Source organism: Desarmillaria tabescens (assembly GCF_030435595.1).
Source record: "Desarmillaria tabescens strain CCBAS 213 chromosome Unknown EV420scaffold_28, whole genome shotgun sequence".
In the NCBI taxonomy this organism is placed as follows: domain Eukaryota; kingdom Fungi; phylum Basidiomycota; class Agaricomycetes; order Agaricales; family Physalacriaceae; genus Desarmillaria; species Desarmillaria tabescens.
Window position 1 is genome coordinate 247,853 of NW_026848327.1, and position 19,581 is coordinate 267,433.

Consider the following 19,581-nt stretch of genomic DNA (forward strand, 5'->3'; position numbering starts at 1 on the left):
GTGAGTATTTTTGTAAAGTGCCATTGAGCTGGACTGTACTCACCATTTTGATGCGTTATCTACCTGGCATATCGGGAAACGGCATAAGTGTGAGTCGAAGCCTCACCTCTGGGATGTTGGTGGCACTTGTACGACTTTCCGTGGATTAGGGTTGCCAGAATAATAAGCCTGTCTGTGATGCCTCGTCTTCATCGTTTGATGAGCAAACATCTGCCTTCGGTCGCCATGTGCTAACATTGTCTTCGGTCTTGATGTGTGATCCTGTGACTCACCAATCTGTTCTCTCAGCTTTTAGTATTGGACTGCGTCACCACCTTCGCCGATGTCAGTGTCTAAGTGATGGGTAGTGATGAAGAACCGATGATGCAAACAAGGATGGCGCAACTCAGGCACGCTGCGCAATGCCCTGCCTTGGAAGATTTACCAAGTACTGATTGCTGCTGCAAGAGATCGGACTTCATCGAGCTCACCATGGGGTGCATGCTTCCCCCCGCTTTTTTAAAAGATGCACCATTTCCAGGGTAAACTGTGTCTTGTCTTATATCGTCGTGCTACTGGTTCTCGCCTCTATATGATTTGCAAAAACTGGTGCCCCTGAAAACCTTTGCCGAGACTGAAATATTCAGGATCCGCCAGCATAATGATAATAAAGCTGGCCTCAAAAATTTCCTACATTCCTGTCAACATGACAGGACAAACTCAAGTTGTTAGGCCCACCGTGATCTCACTTCATTAGTTATTTTGATTCTCTTCCTCGACGCGGTTTCCCTAATCCTAATTCAGCAAAACCTTTGAGAGGCTTGCAGTTCATACCACCACTTTCCCTACGATACGGGGCTTTCTCTGGAAAAATCGCACTTCAAGTCGTGTCTCTATTGCGAGTTGTTGAAACTATCACAATGTACACAACGGCTCATTAAATCTCCAAACACAGTCTGTATGTAAGGCTCCTGGTGCGACTTGGATACTGATAATCATCCTTATGGCTAGTCTCTCGTAGACAGACGCAACATACACGACTACGGTGGGGGTGAGGTTGTAGTGAGTGTATGTGGCCGTGAACTTCACTGTTATAAATGAGAGGGGTGGTGCGTGTTATTCTCATAGCCGACTACCCATTTCTCTTACTTTTCCTCATGGTGATTCAGGCAGATATTCCACCCGATCTTACCGATGAAGACAAAGCTTTGGTGTTTCAAAATCTTGACGCTATGCTGACCTCCAAAATTCTCCTCGCATTATTTCATGATGGGCAAAACAATGTTTAGTGCTTTGATGTGCAAGCGTTGACTGATGATAGGCATATACACTGGAATTCTTGCTGTTACGCTATGGAGTATATGTGAGCCAGGTGCATCTATACTATGACATCCAAGCTGATGCGAGTGGCACAGACATCAATAAATGTCGGCCAATGCGACGAGCCTTGGTTGTCATTATCATTCTCCTCCATGCTCTGATTACTGTAGATGTTGCTGCCAGTTGGTCATTACATGCTCCACATTCATCAAAAACAGGCAAAGTTTTTGGACTGTATACCGGAAGATTAACAGTGTGAACCAAGCAGCCTATTTGGAGACAGGTATTACAGCCTCGGTGAGTACGATTCTCGCAGACTCATATACTGTGTGTGCTACTTTGCTGGTGATTATCCATGTCAGCTTACCATCTTTTCAATTCTAGATTTGGTGCTGTTGGACTGTCTGGGGATGGCGCTGGCTTATTGTTTTACTTCCAATCCTTTCCCTAATTTCTGCAACTGGTAAAGTGTTCCGATCTCATCTACCCTTTTCATATATCCAACTTTATGTCTAGTGTCGAAAATCATTGAGATATATCATAATTACTCCAGTGTATTGAACTCAATATCCCTGACGCTTTACCTGTCCTTCATCCTGACAACGACGCTATGGTGCACCGTGTTCATCATTTTCCGCATTTTGACTGTTACCGGGGTTAGACATGGAGCAGGCGGTCGACTGAGAGTTTATTACCGTTTTATTGGAGTGCTGGTGGAATCCTCTGCTCTCCATTCGATAGCTCGGGTCCTATTCTTGGCTTTCTACATTCACAATGATTTTGGACCATATTACCTTGATCCTGTAGCTAGCATTGCAAAGGTGTGTTCACTATCTCAGACTCCCTCATCATTTATCGAACACGTTGTGTAGGGAGTTGCACCCACCCTCCTTGTTGGCAGAGCAGCGGCAGGACACACACGCCCAACCGAAGAGCATGACGAAAGTGCGACGGTGTCGACTCTTCGTTTCCAAATGGCTTCGCAATCATCTCAACCTTCGCGACCTTCCACGGCAAGCTTTCAACAATCCACCGTGCAGAGCGCAGTCCTTGAAATGGACATCGAAGCTCAACAGGAGCGGTCAGATGAGCTCGTGGTAGTGGATGAAAGGTCGCAATAGAGCTCACACCTGAAAGTCGGGTTGAAACTGGAGACTAAATTTAGACTGTAATTTTCTTGCTTGCTATCCTTTTTTTACTATCATACTACTCTCTACTTTATTTTTTGATCAACTATAGTATCTAAACTTCCGTAATCTCTCCTCGCTTCAGTGGATCTTCATGTATGAGCTTGTAGGACAGTCCTAAGGAACGATAATATTCCTACGCATTCATAAGTACAGGAATTCCAGAGAACGTACACATACCCTAGGCCGCATTGTGTTCTCCATCGTCGCCTGCCAGTTTAGACTTATTTTGCCGTGTGTCACGATGGAGGACAGCTCACTTTGAGGAAGCGTCAGATTTTGCGTAGCATCGTAGGGGAAGTATAGTTAAGCTATAAAAGATGGTTGCGCTTAGCTGAACGTGCTGCCTCTGCGTAATGCGCGATCAGTGCAAGTGGCTGTGGTACAAAGAAAAGAGATGTCGGGATTAGCTGAACCCGACTTGTTTCTTGCTTTTGTGCAAGATGCCCAACCTCCCACCCTGCGTTCCACTCTGCCATCTGATTTCCCTTGGCACGCCATTTTCCGACCACTAAGTATTTGTCTTTCCAGCCTAATCGGAAGGACGGTCACATCAAGCGAAGAGCATTGGGCACTACTAATCTCGAGGTAGAGCTGTCTGGCCTATCGTAAAATGGTCGGAATCCCCTTGAATGGTTCAGTCTCGTTCGCGTCTACTGTCCCGGATTCCCATCATACGTCGCAGACAACAAGGAAGATGCCTTATCAAACTTGCAATTCTCCAAATGCACCGTCGAACCCAGGTTTGCTGACGACGTCGGCATCATCGTAAGTATTGCCTTTGCTCGTTTGTTCATGCCTGACGTCCGGACATCCTAGGCGAGATGAAGACGCCAAGTCGGGCCAATAGTAACCAATCCCTGCAGATCAAAGGCAGTGGATGCGCCATAGATCGAGGGTTTTCCTTGGCACCTGGTGTCCAGATCGCTATGATATGCTTCTACGAGGTCATGTATGACTCTGCAACACAGACGACAGTGATTGGTGCTGGTAGTATTTCAGACAACATCTATGCAGTGCTGGGTGCTCAGGGTGTGAACGTATTTGGGGAGAGAGTAAACCAGTTCACTCTCGGTGGTGGTGCGTATGCCTGTGATGATCAAAAGTCCTAACTGAACGCGTTTCTGAAGGGTGTTTGTGGCTGAGAGACCAGTACAGGCTCCCTATTGATAATGTGCTCGCGTACGAGTTGGTGGCGCTGAATGGGACTGTGGTGACTGTGAAGGAAGAGACTGATACGGAGCTTTTTCTTTTCAGGTACGTGCCCATCTCTTAGATATCCATTTTTTAATTATTTTAAAAGGGCAGCAGGAACAACTACAGTATTGTCACTCAGTTTACCCTAAGGATGTTCCCACAGAATACCTTTTGGGTACACCTGCCCTCGAACTATCAGTAGAGCTGTCTGACTGGCTTCTCCAGGGATCCATCTACGTCAAGTTCTGTTCAGAAGTGACCAATCCCAAACCCGCAGTATCAATACCCATCATATACATAAAGTATACGCCAGCGGTCAGGTATGCCATCCAGATTCTCTCCCGCTATTGAGCTCTCAATGTAATTACAGGTCTTTATCTCCACTTGAATGTTCTACAATGCCCCCATTCCCCCAAACGGCATATTCGATAATTTCCTCAGCATACCCAGCACGTTCCTTCAACGACTTCATCAACTTGATGTTTGTTTCCATTGATAACAGTATGTTTGTTAACTTGCGGGATTACTACCGGTTCACGAACCTGGCTAGGACCGTATACAACAATATCGCCACACTTGAGTACTCCAAGTCTACCACCCAATGCATCATCAATGGTCTCACTGTGAGCCTCCCTTCCCCCCTCCTCCGTCACTCTCTAACCCTTCATAACCAGCTACACCCTCGAAAACTTTCTCCCCAGCATCCTCGCACACGCTCCCGCAAGCTTGCGCACCCACGTCATCTTTTCTACTTGGAATGGGTGAAGAAGAGGAGGATGGTGTGTTTCGTGATACAGCAAGGAAGCTCGGGGTAGGGAACGGCCTGTGGAGGTACCCAAAATGATATGCCGTTGGCGGATATGTTTGGTGAGGAGGGCGTGCGGACGATGCAGGCTGTGAGGGAGAGGGCGGATCCGGAGGGAGTGATGCGGTTGACGATGGGGTTCAAGGTGTAGTAGAGGAGATGCGAACGGTGCTGCCATCACATGAGGAGAGGCAAGGGCCAGCATGTGGGGTAGAGAAAAAACTCTTCCCGCATCTTTGTGCTCCCGTTACCCACATCGCTCACCCCTCATCAACTCCTGCCCTGCTCAGTTGCATTTTCCTAGGTCCAACAACCTCTCACGACATTCGTCTAAGTTCCATACGGGCCCGACACTGTGTATCAGCTTCCAGCAAGCGGAGCAGCTGCGAGAAAGGTGGTGGGAGAGACGACGAGCTCAGCATGGATAATCCATGACACACACTCCCCGCGTTTGATCGAAAGTCATTCGCGACGAAAACCCATCACCTCCACCGTGTTGAGGGCATGCACTCTGCCCTCCCCTCCCACCCCATCACGTGGTATCGACTGGCTGCGCCACGTCTGTTTTTTGTCACACTTTTTTTTGATTATCTTTCTTCGTGTCGTCCATTTTTCGATTGCTTATACAGTACATGCATATCTCTATATAGTATGAATTTAACCTTTGGCGCAATAGTCACCATAAAGTAGCCATATAGCTCTTCAACATGCATCTCTGCTTTGGCGGCGATTTCCAATTTTAGAGGCACGCGTGTTTCGGATTCACCCGGCCAGTCAGCTCCTTGTTCTTCCACTCATCAACTTGAATGAGTACTTCAAACAATACTCTACAGCGGCAGGACGTTCGTATTCCCATCCACCTGGCGCAACACTCCACGGAAGAATGTATCGACAGACCAAGGACTTGGCCGAATGAAGGCCATGTGTAGTTGGAGAGAGTAATGGGAGCAGTACGGTATGGAGCATATCGAGCCACGAACACTGGGCGACGGTCGTGCCCTCTAGCATTCTTCTGGTCTGCACCATCTGTACGTCCAAGCCTTCCCATACTTACCTTCTCATCTAAATCTTGATTAGTATTTAGAATCATCGAAACTCAAGCTAATTACATGTTGAGTTTGCTCAAATGCCTTGGCTCGCGATCTCCGCATCCTTCGCTATGACCACAGCTCTCTAGTTCACCATACTCATTACATACCGTCTCACCACGTCCTCTCGGGAGAAAGGCAGTTCAGAGGACGTGCGATTGTTGTACCATCGCACTGTCGAGCTCTTCGTCGAATCCGCCATTCTCTACTTTGTCAGCTTGATCTGTGTCATGTTCATCGCTCGTACTAGTTTATCGCTCGCGCTCGCACTACTACCTCGAGCCAGTAGCCGAGATTACAGGGGTACGATTTCGTCCTCCGTCTTCTTGTTATGCCATCCTAATGGAATTTTGGCTTTAGGCTGTTGCTCCTACCCACGTCTTGGGTCGCATCTTGATGGACTTTTCACGTCCATGCGATTCTTGGAAAAGAAGTGTCCCGGCTACGAGGAAGAACCTCCTCACGCTCTGCCGAACCAAATTCGCTCTGTCACGCGTACTGTCTTGTTCGTTGACAAAGTTCGTGCTCTGGCTTCAGCTCAAACTCCTGCTCTGGCTGAGAGTGCTGAGAATGCGCCTGCGGTGTCGGCTGTAGCTGAGAAATGCGGGTGAAGAATCTTCTATGTATTACAAAGCTTGCTTTTTCGTTCTCTTACGAGTCCCTTTTCTTGTCCAATTATTTATGTAGATTAATCATGCAATTGTGCGCTTGTACACCTTCTGCCGTCAATACATTCAACATTATTACAATGAAACTGTCACTATGCATACTGTCTTAAATAAAGAACGAGCTTGAGATCCATTGTCACATCCTTGTGGTCTGACCGAGTCCTACAATGAAATGTTGGTATGTCTGATCGGCTATAGGAAGAATATTAAACTTACCGGTGGTCGAAAAAGTGAATAGTGGTCATCACCGGCGTCTGCTTTCAAAGTTCAGATGCCTACAGGCTACCACCAACAGTTTCACCTCGACATGTTAGGCTTTTGAGTTATCTTGAGTCAGCCTTGGGGAATTGCACAGCGAACAAAGGGACAATTCTTCTGTACTAGCTTGAGTGTTGCTGCGAGATCACGCCAAAAAGGAACGCAAGCATGAGAGATGTATTGCAGTTTCTGCCTAGCGACATCGTCGTCTATCGACGGGAGCATCTCTGAGCGCGTCATGGGTTGGTGGTCATCTCCGGATGCGGATGTGTGCAATAGAGGTGTTCACTAGCCGCATTTGAGGAACGTCTCTGTGCGCGAGGATGGCTGGGTAAGGAAGGAAACACCTTTCGTACGATTGTGACGAGACTATGATGCGCCCTGACGGTACAACAGACTCACATCCAGTTGGTTGACCGGGGAGGAGCATTTCTTTATGCAGCATCCATTCCATATGGCGTTGATTACACAGTCAGGCGGGGGTGGCATGAGGACGGCAAGGATGAACAGGGGGTTAGAAGCGAGCATCAGCAATAAATGGCAGGGAGGTACGCTGTTGAGATCGAGTCGTTTGTCGCAACCTGCTGTCGGGATGAAGGTCTCGGCAACTGTGGGGGAGAGGAAGATGATGGCGCGGATCTCGCGTTCATGAGGATTTGGTTTCGTTCAAACGTACTTCAGTTCGAATCGGAGGTTTGAAGCTTGATCAATGTCGCAGTTGAGGATGAAAGAAGAGCACCAAGGGAACAATTTCCTTACGTCCAGATGGAATCGATTCTCGTACAACGACAAGTCCTTGTTAAAAGCGAATATGGCATAGTCAATAGATAACGATGCATCATGAATAGATACCTGTTCTCTGCTAAATCAGGATATCGTCCTAGCAAGGCCTCCACCGGTAGCAGTGCCACCACTGAACCCCAGTGAAAATTCCGTCGAGCCAGTTTGAGCCAAATCAAGCTGCAGAAATTACCATATAGCGTGGTCGAGCCGGATCAAGTGGCATCATACAAGAAGGCCTTGAACTCCAAACCTTCGCCTCTTCCATTAGCACATCCAAGAATTACCAGAGTAGAATTTCTCTGAATCTGATGGTTGACTGAAACGCGCCGAATATCGTGAGCGCAAATTGGCAACTTGACTCGGAACTTAAGCTTAAATTATAATAAAGCCAACGGTTCCGTCCACGTGCATGTTATCCAGTGACATAACGCCTCTCTCTTTTCTACCACCACCATACCCGTCGTGTTCGAGCTTGTTCACCGTCCTCGTTGTTGCTCTACATCCAGATCCTGTATTATCGCGGGATGTGGCTTCGTACTTGCTTTCGTAGCCTCTTACTGTTAGTCTCTCACTACTGAAACTGTCGCGCAAGGTGGATATATGCGCCTTGTTTGGACACCCGCATTAGCAAACGTCCTCAGAAGACTGGTTTGAGCTGCAGGATATCTGGATATCTTTGAGTATGTCTCATTGTGCTCTTGTATGTTTTCTTTTCTCATATTTGGCATGTGTACAGTCGCTCCATAAGCCGTCTAGGCATCGCTATGGGTGTGGCCATGGTATGTTCTATTCCATATATGCGTGTATTTCTGAGCTCGCTAAGCCAAATCTTATACAGGTCTCGCTTGCCACCATTCCAGCTGGCTTCGACTTCGTGAGTAGCCCTTGAATCATCTTTTCCGTCATTGTAGACTGATTTAACATTTTCTAGTGCAGTCTATTAGTCTATTTCGATACGTTTATCTTCACGTTGCGAAATGCGGTTGGGGTATCCGAGCAGCACAGGGCTAGCCATGGGCAGAACGGAAAGGGTTATGCTACTTAGCGTATGTAGTAGCGATGTGGTTCTATATATATATTAATAGCAAAGAAATCGAGCCCTAGGAAGCCTAACGGAACCCTATGGTAACGACATACTGAGCTCGAAACAGCTCGATTTGAGCTGGTAAACGGTTCACATTTCGAAGCCACAGCGAGCGGAATAGAGCCACAGTGATCATTCCCCTGGGCTTGATTTGGCTCAGTATGGCTCGACCGACTTTTCACTGGGACTGAACCCTGGACCTCCTGCAGCAGAGTGTGCCATCTAAATAATGCATCAGGAAATGCTACGTGAAAAAGAAAGGTGTAACGCACTGTTACTTTCCAGACTTGCTCTTCTCCCCGTCCTGACCTAAGTCCTGGTTTCGTAGGGAAGAGAGCCCTGCAACCATTATGCACCCTGAGCTGCCCATCGGTGTTGGTCTCCTTGATGATAGTGGTGATGTCCCATTGAGCGTAAATTTTCGGACATCGACGTGAGTGATACGTATGAGTTTACCGATCCACCCAAGTTCATTGGCCTTCACGCCTGTGTCATCGATCTATCAGTCTTTCGCAATAGCGCTGTCCCTGTCACCAGGATCGGGCATACAGAACATGCTATCTAGAACTAGCTGTCTGTAAACCAGTTATGTAGATAGTCTTGGTACGCAGCTTGAAACTGGACATCAGTATCATATGAGGTCCATCGTCCGATAGCCACAAAGCGAGCAGAAAGGAGAGGTCATAAATTTGAGAGAAAGTAAGGTCAAGCCAAACACGAAAGGGGCACGTAAGCGAAAGGAGGGGCAAAGCCCAATTTTTTGACGAACGAAGGGAAGCCCGTTACATAAGTTCTTGCCAAGTGGAAAACTTGGGACAGCCATGTCAGGACGACAACTTGCTGACTTGCTTGCATACTCAATGAAACTGAATTCGTCTTGCTAGGAAATTCTAGAACTGGAGAGACGTCATCTATGGAGTGAGACGCTACGGAACTTCTAACCAGACTTCAAGGATCCGTATGAAGACAAGTCGTTCAATGGGCGTAGACGGAACTTTAGCGTCAACGACCACTCCAGGCATCACACAACGCGACGAAACCATCATTATAGAGGCTACAAACCAAAGGAGGTAACCGTACAAATAATAGGTGAGTCTTGTAAAGTACCAATATTGGTTTGGACCATAATCGCCATTTTGACGTGTTATCTGGTATTATTAGTATCGCCTGGAAGCGACAGGAGTCCATGCATGATGAGCTGCAGCGTCACCTCCTGGATGTTGGCGGTAGTACATGTGCTGCCTTCTATGACTTACGGTCGCCGGAACAATGAGCCCAACTATGAAGCCCTGTCTTCTTCATTGCACAACGAGCACGTATCTCCTCTCATTTGCCATCTTTTCCGATCTTTTCTGGGTTCCAGGACCGACACTCTTCTGTGTGATTTGGTTTAACTGCCCTCCAATGCTGTCGCACAATGTCAACATTAGCCTTGATATTGATGTTTCTATGGCCCACCAGTCTATTCTCTCAGCTCTCAGTATTGGCCTGTCACCGCCTTTGCCTATCTCAGTGTCCAAGTGATGGCTAATGAAGAATCAACGATGGAAACAAAGATGGATCGACTCAGACTCGGATAGCAACGTCCTGCCTCCAGAGATGTACCGAGTACTCGAAAGGGAAATCGCCTCTGGAAGAGATCAGGTTCATCGAGTTCTTCATGGGGTACGTTTTGTATTCTCTTCCCCACTTTTCTGATAGATGTACTATTTCCAGGGTAAACTCTCTCTGATCGTGCGCAGTCATATCGCAGTATAACTTGCAGACGTTGATACCCTTTCCAATTCCTTTCCTTCCTAGCCGCCAATGTCACGATCAGAACTTTCCAACCTTTTTTCCTGTCAAATTTGCAGCTAAATCTGATTAGGATTCATGCTATGGCAGAACAAGCTCAATTTGACAGCTGCGCTAAAGTCTCGCCAGGATGGTTTCTTTGATTCTCTTCCACGATGCAACTTCTTCCATGATTCAACAGATCCAATACCTGAGAAGCTTGCAGTTTGCATCACCACTTTCCCTGCGATACAGGGTTTTTCTCAGGAATATCTCACTTCGAGTTGCGTCTCTGTTGCGAGCTGTTGAAACTATCAATAGCTCAATAATTTGCCGAACACGTTCGACACGTTAGGATCCGGGTTTGACTTGATACTGATGGTCATTTTTGCAGCAGCCAATGAGCACGGCCATGACCTGCACTGTTTATAATGGTAGGGTTGGTACGTATTTATTCTCATAACCCACTACCCCGTTTCCCTCGCTTTTCCTCATGGCGACTCAGGCAGATATTCCAGCAGATCTTACAGATGAAAACAAAGCTCTCATGCTTCAAGAACTCGACGCTACCCTGAACTCCCAAATTCTCTTGGCGTTATTGCATGGTGGGCAATGACATTTAGCACCTTGTCATATAAGTGTTGACTGATGACAGGCATATACACCGGAATTCTTGCTGTAACATTGTGGAATATATGTGAGCCAGGAGCGTCTATACTACGACATCCAAGCTGACATGAGTGGCACAGTCATCAACAAATACTGGCAGATCCGACGAGCCTTGGTCGTCATTACTATTCTCCTCCATGCTCTGATTACTATCAATTTTGCTGCCCAATGGTCATTTACATGCTCCGCATTCATTGAAAACGGGCAAAGTTTTTGGACTGCATACTCAAAGCTTAATGGTGCGAACCAAGCAATCATTTGGGAGGCAGGTATTCCAGCCTCTATGAGTACCATTCTCGCAGACTCATATATTGTGTGTACTACTTCACTGGTGATTATCCATGTCAGCTTACCATCTTTTTGACTCTAGATTTGGTGCTGTTGGATGGTCTGGGGACGGCGCTGGCTTATTGTTCTGCTTCCGATCCTTTCCCTAATTTCTGCAACTGGTAAAGTGTCTGATTTCATCTAATCTTTTCATATATCCAACTTGATGTCTAGTGTCAAAAATCATTGAAGTATATCATCAGTACTTCGATGCAACATATGGAGTATTCCCTATGCTCTACACATGCTTCGTCCTGGCAACGACATTATGGTGCACGCTGTTCATCATTTTCCGCATTTTGACTGTTACAGGGGTTAAGCGCGGAGCAGGTGGCCAACTGGGAGTTTATCGCCGTTTTATTGGAGTGCTAGTGGAATCCTCGGCTCTCTATTCGATAGCTCTGATCCTAGAGTTGGCCTTCTTCATTCGCTATTATTTTGGATGGTATTACCTTGATAACATAGCTGCTATTGCGAAAGTGCGTTCACTATCTTGGACTCCCTCATCATTTATCGAACACCTTGTGTAGGGAGTTGCACCCACACTTCTTATTGGCAGAGCAGCGGCAGGACACACACAGCCAACCGAAGAACATGACGAAAGTGCGTCGGTGTCGACCCTTCGTTTCCAAATGGCTTCCCAATCTTCTCAACCTTCGCAACCTTCCACGGCAGACTTTCAGGAATCCACCCGGCAGAGCACAGTCCTTGAAATAGACATTGAGGCCCAACGGGAGCAGTCGGATGAGCCCGTGGTAGTTATTGAAAGGACATAATAGAGCTCATGATGAACGTCTGAAAGTCGGGGTGAGACTTCGGACTTGATCTAGACTATGATTTTTTGTCTGTTATCCTTTCTGATTATCGTACTCCCTACTTTATTTCTCGATCACCTATAGAGTATTTAAACCTCCGTCATTTATCCTTCCCTTTGGATCTTCATGCTTTGCACAACACTTCAGAAAGTACGTTGTAACAATCATCGATGAGGACATCGAGGCTCGTCCGAAGGCAATGCATGAGCGAAAGGAAATAGGAATCAACCCAGAGTCGTAGCGAACGTTCTTTCTGCCAGATTTGATTAAAGTTCTTGGACAGCCGTCACCTATTGAGTGGGGCGCCATAGAACTTTCTTTGGACAGATACTTGGCGTCAACGTTCAACAATCCAAGGATGACGAAACCAGTTCCAGGAGAGCAAAATGATAAGTAAGGCTTGTAAGGTGGAGTCGAAGACCTCAGATCATACCTATCTCGAGCAGCGTGGCCTTCATGATGTTCTCATTACCCAAGAACGAAGATAGCAAGTATGCGCAAATTCCAATTTGACTGCTGTCATTCCGTATACACGCCCAGCGACATGATGAGTGGTCCGTGAGCCGCGCGGAGACCGCCGTTGGTAGTAGCTGAAGCTTAGAAAGCGTATGACGACCAAGGAGCTGAGGCTTTCAAGAACGTCCGGCTTGCATTGTCTTTTTCAATGCTGCAACGAGGAGAATTTCTGTATGAGCACTCACCCGAGTCGCTATCTACAGGTACGTCCGTACGCGTAGCCGTGTTAACATCCGTGACTACTCACCAGCAGCGGTGAGGAGTCAAGCATTAAAGAGCTTGATTGCAGCAACTAAGACGGTAACGATGCCGAAGCCTACAGCAGGGAGTACACTTCAGAAGTGCTCTCAGGTTTTCAGTTGTCCCCACCGGGCGAACCGTGGCGTGGTTTGTAGGTTTCACTGCCAGTGCCAACGAGACCTGATCGGAATCAGGACAAGCATTAGCGCCAATCACCAGCACATGCGCCACAACAAGAAACATCTCAGCCATCGAATGGCTGCTCAGACAAAAGTTCCACCAAATACTATCGACGATCATATAGCTCAGCTATCATAATCCTTGGTATGTCGACGTAGCATCCAGCCTGACAAATTTCAAGAAACACTATTGTGCTGCAACAACCTTTTCACGGGGCTTCAACCTGCAACCCATATGGCCGCCTTGATGATATCCGCCGCCCTCTCCGCCACAGCATACACCGGAGCAGACGTATGCGCTGCCGGCAACCTAGGAATCACACTCGCATCCACAACCTTCAGCCCACTCGCGCCCTTAACCTTTAAATCCGGATCCACCACACCCCAGTCTGCACCCACTGGCGACATGCTCGCCGTACTGACTGGGTGGAAGAATGGTACCACATTTTCGCGGATAAACTCCTCAATCTCTTCGTCAGTGGTCGCGTTGTTGTTGAGCGACCCGAGGATGTAGCCCTCCCATGCGGGGCCACTGAAGAATCGTCGAGCAGCTTTGATGGGTTCCAGTACGATGAGGATATCGACTGGGGCAGTGAGGAGGGCGGGGTCGACTAGAGGTTTAGAGAAGGGGTCAGAGGAGTTGATGGAGACTGATCCTCGTGAGGCCGGCGATACACATGCCGTTGGGACGTTGATGTAGCTTCCACTTGCTCTGACACTCGATAATCCATTCTATAGAACGATTAGAATGAGCATATGCACTTGTAGGACATGCCATGCCTGGAATAGGAACTCGTAATGTGCGGTCAAGGGACCCGACGAAGGATCGGAATAGTTATCAAACATAGTCGAGTTGTCTGGGAGACGAAGCCAAGCGGCATGGTTCTCCGACGTGTCTGTAAGTAGCCCCGTCTTGTTCTCAGTCCATTCCGCTATCTATTCGTTCAAAAGAGTCTCGTTTCTGAGGACGGTGTCGTGTGTGTCGGTCGAGTTCACGATAAAGGTTGTGCTGACTCCGATGTGGTCCGTAAGGTTCTTTCCTACAGATGGAAGCGACGAGATGGTGGTTATACTGAGAGGTTCGAGCAGTTCAGGGTCCCCGATTCCAGAATGAAGGATGGTCGGAGTCATAACGGACCCAGTAGAGAGAATTATCTCATTTTTGGCAGTGAGATTTTGAGTGACCCTAGATAGAAAGATATTAGACGCTAGTCAACATTGATACGTATGCATGCATACCATCAGCAGGATCCAGTACCTCCACGGATCTCAAGTCCAGCATGCCGTCCACAGTAGGCACTACGCGAGACACTCGAGCATGCAATAGCACGTCTATGTTCTCCCTACCCTCATTCTCAGCGCGGAGCAAGTGCGCCTTCGCACTGGATCGCTGTCCACCATCGACAAGGTCTGAACCCATCCTATACCTATGTGTTCGCCGGAATTCATATCCACGCGATATGGGAACTCTGCCAGCTCCTGCGTAGTGAACTTCTCTTTCTTCCTAACCCTTTCGTGTCCTTCCATGTCTCGCACCTCACTTACTCGACCTTCCATTTCCCTATTTATTACCCTATTAGCACTCATCCACGAAAGCGCCCAGGGTTGTAATATCATCTGTTGCCCGGCTAGGCGGTTATCGGTACCACGTAGCGACCTTGCGAGCGACTCGATAACCAATTAGACGCGTCCATCGAAGAGGTATGGATATCCCGGAAGACTGACACCAATCACGCCGTCGGTGCCATGGAAGGCAGGAAGGTATTGGCCAGTGGTGTTATGCCCATTGCGAGGAATGATATTGAATTTCTCACCCTAAAAAAGGTGTTAGTATGAATCATACGATGAGTTGGAGCCATACCTTCTTGAAGTATGGCAGCATACTGTCCCATGACCAGCCTTGATCTCCCGAAAGCTCGGCCCATTTGTCGATGTCGTCTGCGGAGCCACGGGTTGTATACCAAGCAGTCTAAAAATCGGATTACTTGACGACTTTGTGTATGATTAAGTATGGCACTCACTGACGGCACTCGAATCACCCAAACCAATGCCCAGATGATTTCTGCCATGAGCTCTTCTTGTGGAATGGTCGTCTAGTTCCGATCGTAAGCCATATTTGGCGTCAGCGTCGTGTAGAACAACGGCACAGCGAGAGCAGAATCCACCGCAGGGTCATTTTCACCCCCAACCTCGAGCAATAACACATTGACCGTAAGGTCTTCGCTCAATCTGTCGGCCACCATGCTTCCACCAGGACCGCCTACAGTCGTTCCATTTGTCAGTACGAGCCGCATATAGCATAACAAAGGGTGCTTGTACCTCCGACGACCACGAAGTCGTATGCATCAAGACCAGCAAAGTCGTACAAGAACTTCACGACGCTCAAGGAGAGCAGCGAGAGCAAAAAGAAGCGCATGTTTAGCAGGTACTGGCTCTCTCACGGAGGATTCCTATATTTCAGATGTCGAAACATGTGCTTCCCTCCGAAGATTCGTCCCATGGCATAAATATCCGTGTAAGCTGATGGCCGCCATTGTAGCCGAAATTTGAATAAAAGAATGAAGGGCTATAGAGAACGCGACCGTTCCAGCGACGTGAAAGGGGAACGATAGCTACTGGTAGTAGAAAGCCACGAGCAAAAGTTGGTTCCATGTGGCTTTCTATCCATGCATCAACGGTCACCGGGCCGCCTACTCCGACATCGTAGTCTCTAACTGCCTAAACATAATAAAACCATCATACAGATGTCGCGGAGAAAGCAGGACTTTCTCAAGTATAGGCGCGAAGAATTCTACAGGGATAAAACTGGGTATTTTCGGGTCTATGAGACAGCGAGCCTCGAGGTGCTTAAATAAACAGGTGTAAGCACCCGTGTCATTTAAGATCTAACTCCCGATGCCCAGAAACAACATCCTCTTGACTCCGTGCTGCCTCTTCTCATTCATCTACTTGACCTGGGCTGGCCAAGGTGACGATCATAATTCCTTGGTCGTGGGTACTACCCCGGATCTCCCTCCGTGTGAGTGCTAGTCCGATTTCCAAGACGATGCGAGGATATCATGTTTCCCTTGTAGGTGTCATCCGAGCGTGCGTATCATCTGCATCTTGCGTCTAACGAGGACTAGCTACCACGAAAGGGCGACAAAAGAATAGCTAATGACATGATATTAGCACACTTTACTAAGCGTCAAGATGGTTACTCACCAAGTCGCTACGAGTCGCGAAGACTACGCAAGACCAAACAGATGGAATATCCAGTGACATGGAGATACGTCCTTGGTCCGCTCTCGGACCCGTCCTTGGCCTGCCCGACGCTTACAATGCACTTTATGATAAGCGGTGCAGCATGGAGTACCATCGTTGCAACGACAGAGTACATGTAAAGGGTGAGTAAAGCGCCACCGAATCTCAGCGACATGCGTTAAGAACTCCACGGCGCGTCTCAACTAGGGCAGCTGTGTTCCGGAAAACAGGAAAGTAGAAGGAAAATCAGAAGGACGTTCTGCAGCCACCCACCATACAACGATATCGCATCTCGATTCAGTATGAGAGTCAGCTTGGCAAAGATGACTAATAGATGACCTGGTCGAGGCTGCGAAGAGGGTGCATTTGGATACCCAACATATCCGTCCATCACCAGACTATACTGCCACTTCCTTGGAAACTTCGAGTTTCATATACGCTGTCCAAAAGGTTTGACGACTGCCGATAAATCCGGAGTGCAAGTCTGACTATGATTGTCAAGTACCATAGAGTAGGCGACGAGGGCAGCCATTACGCGACCAATAGGCGGGGGCTGCAGGACTGCAAGTGATTCTTCAGGTCTGATATTGGGGGTAGAAATGCCTCGCAGACGCCTCATAGGTGATAGATCTGTGTATATGCCTATTCGCAGTCAACATGTCAGCGAAACGAGTCGCATTTGGTATGGGAGAGCGCACCGGGTAACAAAAAGAAGATTCTGTTTGGCCCAGTGTTCGGATTCCGGAAGGGATATACATTTCCTATCAAGGATGTCTGAATGCAACAGTAATGAGGAGTATAGCACGTATCAACGGAATAGCAGACATACCGTAACATCCCTCCACTCACAGAGCACACTACCCGAGTTATCCTCCCTAGAGACCTCTGTCAAGCAAAGGAGAGACGTAAAAGATACCTAATCTACCTAATGGAATATTCAAAGTCGCCAGAAACGACGCGGATTGATATCTCTGACTTGTTTTTCCCAGCATCACAGCATCCGCCGACTTTGGTAGCAAGGTCAGGGTTCCATGTACTGAGCCCATCCTAGATCAAAACCGAGCGCCGTCCCTGAACGATATGTAAGACCTGATTACTGATGATTCGAGGAGAACAGTATAAAAATCGTCATGCTCGTGCAGAAGAGAGTCCGATGGAAATGCCCGCGTACGGAATCAAAGGGCCGTACTCCCGTGGTCAAGTCCACGTGTCTCCACGGGTAATCTCCCTCTAAATCCTGGGGGTATATCTTGTCGCACACTCTGTCATTTATTGAATGCTACGCTAGCATATCCCGTCAATTGGTAGGTTTTTTTTGATTTCACTTTTGATTTATTCATTTTTGCTTTGATTTCTGAGCAGTGTCTTGCGTTATGCTCAGGTCTCGACGTCAGGGTGCAACGTAAGTTCTTCCACTCTCAATCTTTTTGAACGCTCAGCATCTAACTCTATTTCACAGCCTACACTGACTCTACGCCCCGTGATGTTCTAATCCTCTCTCCCGTCTCAAGAAGTACACGACTCACTGCTCCACTCTTATTCGACATCTCTTGTAACGCCTCTCGGATTCGCAATTTCCCCACCAAGCACGTCTTGCGCTACACCAAGTCAAGTTATGCCACATGTGAGCGGACACGTTGGAGTTAACGAGGGATGAAGAGCACAGGGCCGCGTGCGAGGTGAGGAGAGGCAAGGGTCGGCTTCTGGGATAGAAAGAAACTCTTCCTGCGTCTTTGTGCTCCCGTTACCCACATCGCCCACCTCTCATCAACTCCTACCTTGTTCAGCTGGTCCAACGACCTCTCACAGCGTTCGTCTAGGAATCATACATGTCTGACCACGGTACATCACTTTCCAGTAAGCGGAGCAGCTGCGAGAGAGATTCAAGCAGGCAGTGGGAGAGACAACGAGCTTGGCGTGGATCATCCATGGCACGTACTCCCCTCCTTTAATCGAAAGACCATCATTATCACCGATACCGTGTCTCGAGGGCGTGCACTCCGCCCTCCCCTCCTACCCCGTCGCGCGGTATCGACTATTACCTGCGCCAAGTCCCTGCAGCTCAGTTTCACGCCGCCAGTTTGTTTCGACATGACGTATCGATGGCCGGCGAGTAAGCAGGGGTCGTGGCAGGAAAGGAGGGGAGAACGATGAGGTGAGAAAGGCGCAGGATGGTGTGCAACCTACCGAGGAATGAACATGGCAGCATGCAATGCTATGCATGGTGCCGGTGAATGCTGATACATTTGTTAGAATACGTTCTGAAAATTGCCATCGTCAAGCGCGTTTTGAGCATCTCTCCCGGCTATACGACTCTTGGACATGCCTACCATCATCATCCTGATACACTCTCATTGACGCAGCTTTCATCTGCAGTTCAGAATAAGCGACCGTCGAGAGGCACGATCAGCAAGAATCCTTCACTTATGCGAGCAGCGACTCCAACGAATTTTGCTGGGGGTGAGATTGATGTCCGTACTTCTTGGCAATCTGATTCTCATGTCGTTTTTCAGATGCGCAGTAATGGTCTTGACGAACAACTGAGTGTCGTGATTCAGAGATCTTATGGGCCGTCTCAGTTTTTTGTCGTGCTCTTTTTAATTAAACTTCTTTGCCTCGTCTATTTTCGATCGCTTATATAGTAAATGCATATCTATATATAACATCACTTTGGCCTTTAGCGCATTAGTCACCGTAAAGTAGCCATATAGCTCTTCAACGTAACACGCATCTCTGCTTTAGCAGTGATTTCCAATTTTGGAGGCGCGCGGTTCTCGGATTCACCCGGCCGGTCAGCCCCTTGTTCTTCCACTCATCAACGAGTAAACTCCAAACCACACTCTACGACGGCAGGACGCTCGTATTCCCATCCACCTGGCCCAACACTCCGCACAAGAATAATAATGTATCGACAGAGTGAGGACTTGGCCGAATGAAGGTCATGCGTAGTTGGAGAAAGTGATGGGAGCAGTACGATGTGGATCATTTCAAACCACGAACACCTGGCGATGGTCGTGCCACCTATCTCCACCATCGGTACGTCGAAGCCTTTCTATGCTCAACTTCCCCTTCTAAATTTTGACTAGTATTCAAAATCTCGGAATCCCAAAGCGAATTACACGACGAGTTTGCTCACATGCCTAGGCTCGTGATCTCCGTGTCCTTCCCTACGGCCATAACCATGCTTATCATGTACCATCTCATAACATTCTCTCGGGAGAAAGACGGTTCAGGGGATGGGCCGTCGTTGTACCATTGCACTGTCGAGCTCTTCGTCGAAATCGGTTCTCTACTCTGTCAGCTTGATCGGCTATGTCATGTTCGTCGCTCGCACAGAGTGGGCGCCCTACTATCTCGAGCCAGTGGCCGAAATTACAGGAGTACGATTCGGTCTCTATCTCCCCGTTACTTTATCCTAACGGAATTTTGGCTTTAGGCAGTTGCGCCTAC

The 19,581-nt window shown here is 48.0% G+C and overlaps 7 protein-coding genes across 7 annotated transcripts; 6 read left to right on the forward strand and 1 right to left on the reverse strand.

Moving 5' to 3' along the window:
* Nucleotides 1-1,136: 1,136 nt before the first annotated feature.
* On the forward strand, nucleotides 1,137-2,890 carry EV420DRAFT_1696551 (uncharacterized protein; the record flags this gene model as incomplete). Its single annotated transcript, XM_060479432.1, has 6 exons — nucleotides 1,137-1,190; nucleotides 1,301-1,342; nucleotides 1,483-1,596; nucleotides 1,684-1,762; nucleotides 1,816-2,120; nucleotides 2,172-2,890. 6 exons carry the CDS (start codon nucleotides 1,137-1,139, stop codon nucleotides 2,418-2,420), a joined length of 843 nt encoding a protein of 280 aa, XP_060328410.1. The 3' UTR covers nucleotides 2,421-2,890.
* Nucleotides 2,891-3,099: 209 nt separating this feature from the next.
* On the forward strand, nucleotides 3,100-4,639 carry EV420DRAFT_1749584 (uncharacterized protein; the record flags this gene model as incomplete). Its single annotated transcript, XM_060480290.1, has 8 exons — nucleotides 3,100-3,229; nucleotides 3,306-3,566; nucleotides 3,617-3,743; nucleotides 3,795-3,858; nucleotides 3,909-4,003; nucleotides 4,054-4,306; nucleotides 4,358-4,462; nucleotides 4,499-4,639. 8 exons carry the CDS (start codon nucleotides 3,100-3,102, stop codon nucleotides 4,637-4,639), a joined length of 1,176 nt encoding a protein of 391 aa, XP_060328411.1.
* A 790-nt stretch (nucleotides 4,640-5,429) lies between these two features.
* Nucleotides 5,430-6,187, forward strand: EV420DRAFT_1749585 (uncharacterized protein; the record flags this gene model as incomplete). Its single annotated transcript, XM_060480291.1, has 3 exons — nucleotides 5,430-5,516; nucleotides 5,566-5,879; nucleotides 5,937-6,187. The coding sequence occupies exons 2-3, from the start codon at nucleotides 5,807-5,809 to the stop codon at nucleotides 6,185-6,187; spliced, it is 324 nt and encodes a 107-aa protein (XP_060328412.1). The 5' UTR covers nucleotides 5,430-5,516; nucleotides 5,566-5,806.
* Nucleotides 6,188-7,943: 1,756 nt separating this feature from the next.
* EV420DRAFT_1749586 (uncharacterized protein) lies at nucleotides 7,944-9,645 on the forward strand. Its single transcript, XM_060480292.1, has 9 exons — nucleotides 7,944-8,159; nucleotides 8,217-8,316; nucleotides 8,371-8,410; nucleotides 8,698-8,802; nucleotides 8,921-8,942; nucleotides 8,964-8,972; nucleotides 9,026-9,098; nucleotides 9,254-9,458; nucleotides 9,531-9,645. The coding sequence occupies exons 1-8, from the start codon at nucleotides 7,968-7,970 to the stop codon at nucleotides 9,289-9,291; spliced, it is 579 nt and encodes a 192-aa protein (XP_060328413.1). The 5' UTR covers nucleotides 7,944-7,967; the 3' UTR covers nucleotides 9,292-9,458; nucleotides 9,531-9,645.
* Nucleotides 9,646-10,543: 898 nt separating this feature from the next.
* On the forward strand, nucleotides 10,544-11,973 carry EV420DRAFT_615899 (uncharacterized protein). The gene is made up of 6 exons (XM_060482798.1): nucleotides 10,544-10,747; nucleotides 10,798-10,839; nucleotides 10,892-11,124; nucleotides 11,182-11,260; nucleotides 11,313-11,617; nucleotides 11,669-11,973. Exons 1-6 carry the CDS (start codon nucleotides 10,636-10,638, stop codon nucleotides 11,912-11,914), a joined length of 1,017 nt encoding a protein of 338 aa, XP_060328414.1. The 5' UTR covers nucleotides 10,544-10,635; the 3' UTR covers nucleotides 11,915-11,973.
* A 720-nt stretch (nucleotides 11,974-12,693) lies between these two features.
* On the reverse strand, nucleotides 12,694-15,743 carry EV420DRAFT_1696578 (uncharacterized protein). Its single transcript, XM_060479433.1, has 10 exons — nucleotides 15,208-15,743; nucleotides 15,054-15,148; nucleotides 14,910-14,981; nucleotides 14,750-14,857; nucleotides 14,614-14,703; nucleotides 14,434-14,556; nucleotides 14,128-14,278; nucleotides 13,903-14,096; nucleotides 13,651-13,824; nucleotides 12,694-13,620 (listed from the first exon to the last, which is right to left on the reverse strand). The coding sequence occupies exons 1-10, from the start codon at nucleotides 15,302-15,304 to the stop codon at nucleotides 13,108-13,110; spliced, it is 1,617 nt and encodes a 538-aa protein (XP_060328415.1). The 5' UTR covers nucleotides 15,305-15,743; the 3' UTR covers nucleotides 12,694-13,107.
* A 1,547-nt stretch (nucleotides 15,744-17,290) lies between these two features.
* Nucleotides 17,291-18,675, forward strand: EV420DRAFT_1481750 (uncharacterized protein; the record flags this gene model as incomplete). Its single annotated transcript, XM_060469808.1, has 7 exons — nucleotides 17,291-17,350; nucleotides 17,420-17,435; nucleotides 17,513-17,533; nucleotides 17,591-17,755; nucleotides 17,990-18,244; nucleotides 18,385-18,591; nucleotides 18,653-18,675. 7 exons carry the CDS (start codon nucleotides 17,291-17,293, stop codon nucleotides 18,673-18,675), a joined length of 747 nt encoding a protein of 248 aa, XP_060328416.1.
* Nucleotides 18,676-19,581: the final 906 nt, after the last annotated feature.